At 35.8% G+C, this 9,729-nt stretch overlaps 1 protein-coding gene across 3 annotated transcripts in view; it reads left to right on the forward strand.

The window, feature by feature from the left end:
- DSC2 (desmocollin 2) overlaps window positions 1-7,319 on the forward strand; it is a 34,794-nt gene extending 27,475 nt beyond the window's left edge. For 2 of the 3 annotated variants that reach the window (XM_032293123.1, XM_032293122.1), the window contains 4 exons: window positions 623-859; window positions 1,582-1,706; window positions 4,109-4,363; window positions 5,043-7,319. In XM_032293123.1, coding sequence (XP_032149014.1) covers window positions 623-859; window positions 1,582-1,706; window positions 4,109-4,363; window positions 5,043-5,240 — 815 coding nt within the window. In that variant the 3' untranslated portion in view covers window positions 5,241-7,319. Of the gene's footprint in view, window positions 1-622; window positions 860-1,581; window positions 1,707-4,108; window positions 4,364-4,910; window positions 4,957-5,042 lie in introns of all 3 variants that reach the window. The other variant, XM_032293124.1, reaches the window with a different exon arrangement.
- Window positions 7,320-9,729: the final 2,410 nt, after the last annotated feature.

A 9,729-nucleotide genomic window follows, 5' to 3' on the forward strand; every position in this document is an offset into this window, starting at 1 on the left:
GGTTCTGGATATTTTCTAGCCTTTATCTAAGAAAACTACATCAAAACTAAGACATTTGCAGTTGGTCCCTTCATCCTTTAGGACCAGGAGATGCAGTTCCAACTGTGTGACTCATGACCTGCTAATATAGTCACCATCAAGAGTGTTCTAAATTGTCAGAATCAGTCTCTGACAGTAAGTCAGCACAATTTATGAAAACAAAGTAAAGGAAAACATCCATTATTACAGACTATTACGTAGATGAAGCATCTGTAAAAGAAAATGTATACTCACTGGTTTAATTAAATATTTTCAAGATATGGTAAAAACTAATCTATTAACAAGCCTATTAGTTATGATAAGAAGGATTTGTTTACAGGCAAATAAAATATATTATAACAAGAGCCAAAAGACTTAGTTTAAGAGGCAGCATAAACAAACTTTTGTATGTAATATATTTGCAATGGGTATAGATCAGAACTACTCTATCCATTCACATTTAGAATGTTCTAGTAGTTGTGTCATTCCATCAAGAATGTCTGTTTGTAGGAAAATATGATAACTGTCTGATAATTAGTTATTTATTCTCAGAAGAAGTCAATGACATTGTATAATGCTTGGTTTTATTTACTTATGTTTTCAGATACAGCAGCACGTCTTTCCTATCAGAATGACCCTGCATTTGGCAAATATGTAGTGCCTATAAGAGTGAGAGATAGATTTGGCCTGTCTAGTGTCAGTTCGTTGGATGTTACTCTGTGTGACTGCATTACCGAAAATGACTGCACATTTCGTGTAGATCCAAGGACTGGTGGTGGAGGAGTACAACTTGGAAAGTGGGCCATCCTTGCAATATTGTTGGGCATAGCGTTGCTATTTTGTAAGTCCTTTCTTGAATTCAGATAATAGCCTTTAAAGTAACTTTCAAGATACTTTTTTTTTTTTTTTGAGACAGAGTCCAGGCTGGAGTGCAGTGGTGTGATCTCAGCTCACTGCAACCTCCACCTCCCTGATTCCAGCAATTCTCATGCTTCAGTCTCCAGAGTATCTGGGATTACAGGTGTGCACCACCATGCCCAGCTAATTTTTTCCACTTTTAGTAGAGACAGATTTCACTGTGCTGACCAGGCTAATCTCTAACTCCTGGGCTCAAGTGATCCACCCACTTCAGCTTCTCAAAGTGCTGGGATTACAAGCATGAGCCACCATACCTGGCCAACTTTCAAGACACAGTCTAAGAATCAGTACTGTTTCCTATAGCTGATTCTTTGCATATAGCTGTATTTTTATTTAATGTATATATTTTATTTATATATTTAAATGCATTTATGTGTAGTTCTAGTGTCTTCTGCGTTATCAGAGACATAAATTTCAATGTAGAAACAGAGCATGTAACATAATCATAGCATATCTATTTAAAAGTTTAAATAGCATTTCTATTTAAACTTTTCTATTATATACTGCTTTGATACAAGCAATCCCATAAAAACTGTCTCCTTTTAATATGCACTTTTAAATTTATGATTTATCTGTGTATTAACCATTGTACATTTATCACATCACATTATTTTATGATAAACTTATATTTCTTTCTTCATCCAGGCATCCTATTTACACTAGTCTGTGGGGCTTCTCGGACATCCAAACCACCAAAAGTAATTCCTGATGATTTAGCCCAGCAGAACCTGATTGTATCAAACACCGAAGCTCCTGGAGATGACAAGGTGGTAAGTAGTCTTTCTTTCTAAATAAATACAAAGGCTGAATTCGCCTATAATGCATATTCCTTTTAAAATGATCTTTTCTCAGAAAAGCTCTTTTGGCATCAGGCAATTTACCATAGTATGTCATGGGTTCCGTGGAGCAGATAAAATGGCTTTGATTTACATGGCGATATATTTAAATTTGGCCATAGTGTGTTACTGAATAGTGAAAATGTTTTAGCATTCCTCATTGTTATTTTTACTTCAGATGATTCATGGTTTCAATTTTAAGTCTTTTTTATATATTACAACTGTTGTTTGTGCTGTAAAAATGCTGCTTTTTAATTATTCACTGTTCACCAACATGGTTTTACATTTTTTCTGGCAGCAATAAAATCACTACAAGCTTTGATCATTGTGGGAAGAACTTTAATAGATTCTTGCTGGCTCTAATATGGGTTAGGAAAGAGCCTGAGGCCAAATATATGAAATAGCAATGCTAGCAAGTGGCCATTTCTCCAACTTTGCTTTCCAGCTCAATATGTGGAAGAGGAGCACATATTCCCTATAGGAAGTATAACTGATGACTAGGGCAAGAAAGATTTAGAAAACAAAAGCATGATAGTATCCAAGAAGGTACTGAAAAAAATAAAATTTAAATAATATTAGAGTTTCCAAAAACATAACATAAATAATGGGTGGCCAAAGCTTTAGTGTTCCTTGTTACTTTCCCTGCTTAATTTATTTATATATATTTAGATTGCAAGGATTTGTTATTGCAGTTAAGACTTTTATGGCAATTATAGTTTTATGCTTTCTGATTTAGTTGAAGTGTAACTGAATTAGATACTAAATAGAAATATTGATCATTACTTCTGCTCTTACTTTATTCAGATAAAAAGGAATTAATTTAAAGTAAGCAGTATAAGTATATTTGAGACTACAGTGTTTATTTTGAGGTATGAGAAGTAGGAAGGATTGAAAAATTAAAGTTGTACAGTATTTTCTTTTTTTTCTTTTAAGCATGTAATTTTTATTAGGCATGAATAGTACTGGTCATAATACTAACAAGAATAATACAAGGAGAATAATATAATGAGCCAGGCATTTGACACAGTATATTATTCCTTTTTTTTATTTTATAAAATTTTTTATTTTATTATTATTGTAGGAATACTTTTTTCTCCCTTCTCAGTTCTCTTTCTTTTTTTAATTTTTTTTTAATTTTTAATTTTTTTAATTGCATTTTAGGTTTTGGGGTACCTGTGAAGAACATGCAAGATTGTTGCATAGGTACACACATGGCAGTGTGATTTGCTGCCTTCCTCCCCTTCACCTATATCTGGCATTTCTCCCCATGCTCTCTCTCCCCAACTCCCCACCCCCTGCTGTCCCTCCCCTATTTCCCCACAACAGACCTGAGTGTGTGGTGCTCCCCTCCCTGTGTCCATGTGTTCTCATTGTTCAACAGCCACCTATGAGTGAGAACATGCGGTGTTTGATTTTCTGTTCTTGTGTGGCGATTCCTCAAGGACCTAGAAATAGAAATTCCATTTGACCCAGCAATCCCATTGCTGCGTAGATAGCCAAAGGACTATAAATTGTTCTACTGTAAGGACACATGCACACGAATGTTCACTGCAGCACTGTTTACAATAGCAAAGACCTGCAACCAACCCAAATGCCCATCAATGATAGACTGGACAGTGAAAACGTGGCACATATACACCAAGGAATATTATTCAGCCATCAAAAACGATGAGGTCATGTCCTTTGTAGGGACATGGATAAACCTGGAAACCATCATTCTCAGCAAGTTGTACAGTATTCTAAGAGGCTTTTTTTTTTTTTTTTTTTTTTTTTTTTTGAGGCAAGTTCTGGCTCTGTTACCAAGGCTGGAGTACAGTGGCACAATATCACAGCTCACTGCAAACTCTGTCTCCCAGGTTCAAGCAATTCTTATGCCTTAGTGGCTGGGATTACAGGCACCCACCACCACACCCAGCTGATTTTTGTATTTTTAGTAGAGGTGGAGTTCTACTATGTTGGCCAGACTGGTCTTGAATTCCTGATTTCAAGTGATCTGCCCACCTCCCAAAGGGCTGGGATTAAAGGCGTGAGCCACCACACTGGGCAGGTATTCTAAGAGTTTTTTTAGGAAGGAATATACATCAAGTTTCCTAACTTATCTCCAGGTACCAACCACACTTGACATCTGCAGTTTGCTTTTTGTGTGGCCACTACATTAAATTATGGGGTTTCTATAGCTGGGTACACAGGATTGATAAGATAGATTTAGTTCTTGCTCTCAGAGAGCTTATATTCTAGCACAAGACAATTATGACATTATCTGCTTGATGTTGTTCTTTTTCATAATTTTTTGTTCTCTTCTGTATTATCCCTAATGCAAATTGTTTTCATTTCAGTATTCTGTGAATGGCTTCACAACCCAAACTGTGGGTGCTTCTGCTCAAGGAGTTTGTGGCACAGTGGGTTCAGGGGTCAACAATGGAGGTCAGACCATCGAAATGGTGAAAGGAGGACACCAGACCTTGGAATCCTGCCAGGGGGCTGGGCACCATCACACCCTGGATTCCTGCAGGGGGGGACGTGTGGAGGTGGACAACAGCAGATACGCTTACTCGGAGTGGCACAGTTTTACTCAGCCCCGTCTCGGTGAAGTGAGTTTCCCTAAGTGGCCCACAAATCTATTTTGATTTCTTTTAAACTTTATAAATAACTAACTTGATGCTGACCTTGATTTTCAATTAATTATGAATCTACTAATCTTGCTAATTGAAAGCTATTATTTTTCCTCAATTTTGATTTAGTTATGTTCAGATTTAAGTGGTTATTTACTTTCCCTCCTATTTTTTTAAATATTCTTACTTAAATAATGTGTGGTGATATTTAAATTACTGTTTCATGGCTTTGTGCTAATATTTCCCATCTGACAACTTGTGCCTTAGAAACCAAAAGTGTGGTACCAGCAAGACCAGCATGTACCATCACTATGTCTATCTGGGAAGATCTGAGCCCACATCAACTTGTCTTCAGTTTAATGGATGCATTTCACTTTCAGCTAAAATTTTGAAAGGGAAAGTAATGACTCTGTAAAAGGAACACCTGTATTCTTGCTGCTACATGTGTGATTTTTAGAAACATCCTATACTGAATTTATAGTGTGATTTATGATACAGACCAATCATGTGCATTTTTTATGTGTAGGAATCCATTAGAGGACACACTCTGATTAAAAATTAGACAATGAAAGGTAAATCAAAGCAATTATTTTTATGTTAGTAAGTTTTGGTGTTTAAAATAATAATAATAAAAGCATTGTGTTTTTCCCCTTGGCAGAAAGTACATCTGTGTAATCAAGATGAAAATCACAAGCATGCCCAAGACTACGTCCTGACGTATAACTATGAAGGAAGAGGATCGGTGGCTGGGTCTGTAGGTTGTTGCAGTGAACGACAAGAAGAAGATGGGCTTGAATTTTTGGATAATTTGGAGCCCAAATTTAGGACACTAGCAGAAGCATGCATGAAGAGATGACTGTGTATTCTCATCAGTCTACAGAAGCCAGTGGCTTTATGACTTTTAAAAAAATTACAAACCAAGGATTTTTTTAAAACAGAAGATGCTATATGTGGGGGTTTTTCTCTCATTATTTGGATGGAATCTCTTTGGTCAAATGCACATTTACAGAGAGACACTATAAACAAGTACACAAATTTTTCGATTTTTATGTATTTTAAAATTACTCACCTTCTATCCAAGGAGATCTACAGGGAAATTAAGAAAGTCTGCCTTATTTGTTTCATTTGGGTATAATGACAATAGCCAATTTATAGTGCAATAAAATGTAATTAATTCAAGTCCATATTATAGACTACTTGAAGCACAACCTAATGGGACATTGTAGAGACCTTGCTTTAACATTATCTCCAGTTAATTAATTGTTTTATGTGGTGCTTGGAAACTGTTGTTTTCCTAAACATCTAAAATGTGTAGACTGCATTCTTGCTATTATTTTATTCTTGTAATGTGACCTTTTTCATAGTACAAAGGGAGATTTTTTAGCCAGGCATTGACTATTACAATTTCATTTTGGCTGAGTTTAGTCTTAGGTTTTATTGTATATAAAATGCTGCACTGAATCTATGTCTGCTCTTTTACCTACTTTTGCCAGTGATATTTAAGTTTTAAGATACTTTCAGAATGTATTTTTACATCTGCAAGTTTTTGGTCTTTAAAATGTCCAATAGCATCTCTTTCTCTCTCTCTCTCTCTCTCTCAGTCTGTTTCTCTCTCCAGTTTTTTTTTTTTTTTTTTTTTAATTTCCATATGGGCTAAAGAATCCAAATATTTTAAAAATCTCTCTTTTTGAATTATTTCTTTTTTTTGTTTTATGTAAGTATATATATTCTTGGTTTTTCTTGAAATCAATGTAATGTTAACTTTGTTGTTTCAAATATCTTGGTGATTGCTTCGTTATCTCTTCAACAAAAAAGCTTTAATTTTGCCATTGAAACTGTAGAGCTATGTCATGCTTTTATTAGAAGCAATGCTCTATGTTAACAACAAGAATGGTGTAATTAGAATTGGGATGTGGATATTTAGTGTATGTCAACACATTTACAGTTCTTTAATTCAAGGGTAGAGTTTATAAATGCAAAGTAGTGGTGGTTTTTGAAATAAGCTTTAAAATACAGGGATCTTGAAAGCTCCCTGGGATAACTATTTTATAACTTAGAGAAAATGGCTAGTCATATCTATATGTTTGTAAAGTTATTTAAAAAAAAATTTTTAAGATTACAATTTTAACAAATGTAGAAATGGGCCAAACTATTTAAATTTTAAAACAGCAAGACAAAATGAAACTTAACAGTCCACAAGATTTCAGTCCAGGTTTCATGACTTATTTTGGTCAATGAATTTTTTATGTATACTAAACATATGGACATTTTAAATGCGTTTCTAATATTTGTGATTATCTATGATGTGCCTGTCTTGAACTCACAAGATTGGCTTATAACAATTATTTGCAAGATTAACGTTGGGTAATTATTTGATAATCAGCTTATTATCTTTTCAGTAGTTTTATTATTGTTAAATACAAATTGGCAAAAATACTGTTTCTCAAAGTTATTTTTAATAAACTATGTACAAAATTCTTGTATATTACTAGTTATGATTAAGTAAATTAAGCAGTTTTTAAAACTTAGTGTGAGTTTGTTAACACAGGTCTGATATGAGTTTAAGGGATTTTTGCATTTTCTAAGTTAGGGAAGTAAGTCCCCTTTTTTAGATTCTTGTTATACAATTTTTAAAATGTAGAGTTTGTTTTGGGGAGATTTTCACTGCATTGTTATTGCCATATTTACATAGTATGACTATTCTAAAGACCGCAGCACCATTGGGTATTGGTTAAGTTGCCTGTTTTTTGTTGTTGTTGTTTTTGGGTTTTTTTTTTTGTCTCTTTTCGTTATTTTAAAATGGGGGATAATAACAGAACTTCTTTCCTAGGGCCATGGTAAGTCACTTGAATAAAAAATAGTTTTGAAGCATGAGAGTCATTCAGAGTGGTCCACCTAAAAGGCACTCCTGGCAATAATAAATAATTTTAAACAAGTCACATGTATAACCCATTTCATGTTAACAAAAGGTCGATTAAGAAAATTAGATAATGAAAAGATTTTTCTTTTCACTGTAGATATGTCTCTTCATAATGATCACCTGATGACTGGTTCTTATATGTTCAGTTTTTCAGAATACATAGTGCAGAGATTGCTGAGGCATTGGTATGGGATTGCCTAGTTTGAAACACTGTGAAACTATTAGGTTCAATTGAATGAAAAGCAGAACATCTGCTTCTTAAAATGGGCACTAATTCTAACACCTAATGAAAATTATGTGTAATTTAGATTCTCCCTGTCAATCCCCTTGGCTTCTCCGCTAGCTGTCCTGCTGGACATTAGCAGTCACTTGCCTGGGAGGTCATGGCTCTTTGGCAGTTGTGGTAGTAACCCTAAGTGCTAAGACTTCCAAGTAAGAGTGTCTTGATGCAAAACCCGGCTCTATTCTTACTAGCTGTGAGATTTGAGAATCATTTAATCTTTCTGTGTTTAGTTTCCTGACTTGCAGGACCTGTACTGAGGAGGGTAGAGGAGTCTACTTGATGGGGCTTTGTCAGAGATGATTCATGAAGAATCAGCATAGAGTTAGCATTCTGTCAGTGTACCTTAGCCACTGCTGTTGCTCTACGAGAAGAGAATGCCTGAGTTGGGAATTGTAGCTTCTGTCTGCACTCTGCTTTACTGCTGACATCTTACCACGATGCTCTTACTCATCTTTCCCAGAAGTCCAACCAGCATTTCACCTGTGATGGCCTCTGGGAATTTCATGGCTCATAATAGCTTCCAGGTCTCTCATTTGTGGTATTCAGAAAGTTATGTCTTATTCATCCATAGCCAGAAGTCAATGTGATAAATCTTGATGCCTAACTGAAAAGGCAGGTAAAGTTCTCAAGGAGGCAAAATCTTAAAAGAGTTTCACTAAGAAATGGATGCTTCTTCAGCAAACAGAAAGCAACGAGATCTTCTGTTCCGTGCAGTGTGTGTTTGGGGGCTCCTGGTAATCATTATTTTTTCTTTATTCTCATCTGAATACTGTTTTTATCTTGGATCCCAATTCTGTTTTGCAAAATCTGACTTGACTACAGGCTTCCCTTTCGTCTCCATCTCCATTCCTGGACTCCAGATTGAAATCTTGACAATTGACTTTGCTCCGATCAGCCCCTTCAGTACCATCCTGAGAATAAAATGCTTTCCCTTCTTTGTGCCTAGAATCATCATATTTTCCACCTCCTTAAATACACAAAGCCCCAAGAATTTATCTGATACCCATATAAACCTACAGCTCTTATGTCAGCTCTTCTGCAAGCCCCCTGTCAATCTAGCACTTTAAATTCATTGTGCAAAAAGACAAACACATGCTACCACATCAAATCAGGTTCTCCTGAGTTACTTATACGATGGTACACTTCTGCTGACTTAGGCTTAAAACAGAATCCTTGATTCCTCTCTTCTTTGCATAGCATCGTCTGTTTGTTGCCAAAAACTGCCAAACTTTTGAGAATTGTAAACACAATTTTATTCATTAAATACCTTGTTTGTTCTGTAGTCATTTGATGCCTTCCCAGCACAGTCATATGCAGGCTTTTAAAACAGAAACTGGAAGGACTGTGCTATGAGAAAGTACAAGATGATTCAGGTACTCTCCCCACCCACACACCCAAATGCAAGTCAAGACATGGTGGATGTACGGAGTGGGCTAATGCCTGTAAAACCCATCACACAATGCCTGGCACATAGGAAGTGCATATTACATGTTAAAAAATAAAAAAAGCGTCAGATCACATAAAAGAACTGCAAGACACTAGTAAGTGAACTTCTGCTTCTGCTACTCCCAACCCGAATGTTTATGAGGTTGAGTTGTAACCTATGTCAGCTGTTCTCACTCTTCACTTCACCCCAACCAATATTACCCTCACCAGCACCCCAGATTAAACCTTCAGTATCTCTCAGCTCCAATGGTGTCAGTGTTTCCAATTTCTTCCCACTTCTTTCCTTTCAAGGGCCATCAAGGAACAGATATGATCCTGCCATTATCCTGCTTAAGAGCTTTTTATGGTTTTAAAGGGTAAATTCTAAACATAAATTCAGATTCAAATACAGATGCTCCTTGACTTATGATGGAGTTTCATCCTGATAAACCCATGGTAAATTGAAATTATTGTAAATCGAAAGAGCATTTTCCATTTACCATCTTTTCAGCTTAAAATCAGCTTATTGGAATGTAATCTCAGAAGTGCAGGGACATACTGAATGCATATTTTTTTTGACACCATCACAAAGCTGAAATGTCGTAGATCAAATCCTCTTGAGTTGGGGACCTTCCGTACTAATTTCCCTTATCTCCTTGTATCCCACATTTCTCGATCTGTGCCTTGCTCATGATTAGTTCTCTTTTTAACAACGTC

Source organism: Sapajus apella, unplaced genomic scaffold, assembly GCF_009761245.1.
Source record: "Sapajus apella isolate SASKATOON/1434 unplaced genomic scaffold, GSC_monkey_1.0 scaffold29, whole genome shotgun sequence".
In the NCBI taxonomy this organism is placed as follows: Eukaryota; Metazoa; Chordata; class Mammalia; order Primates; family Cebidae; genus Sapajus; species Sapajus apella.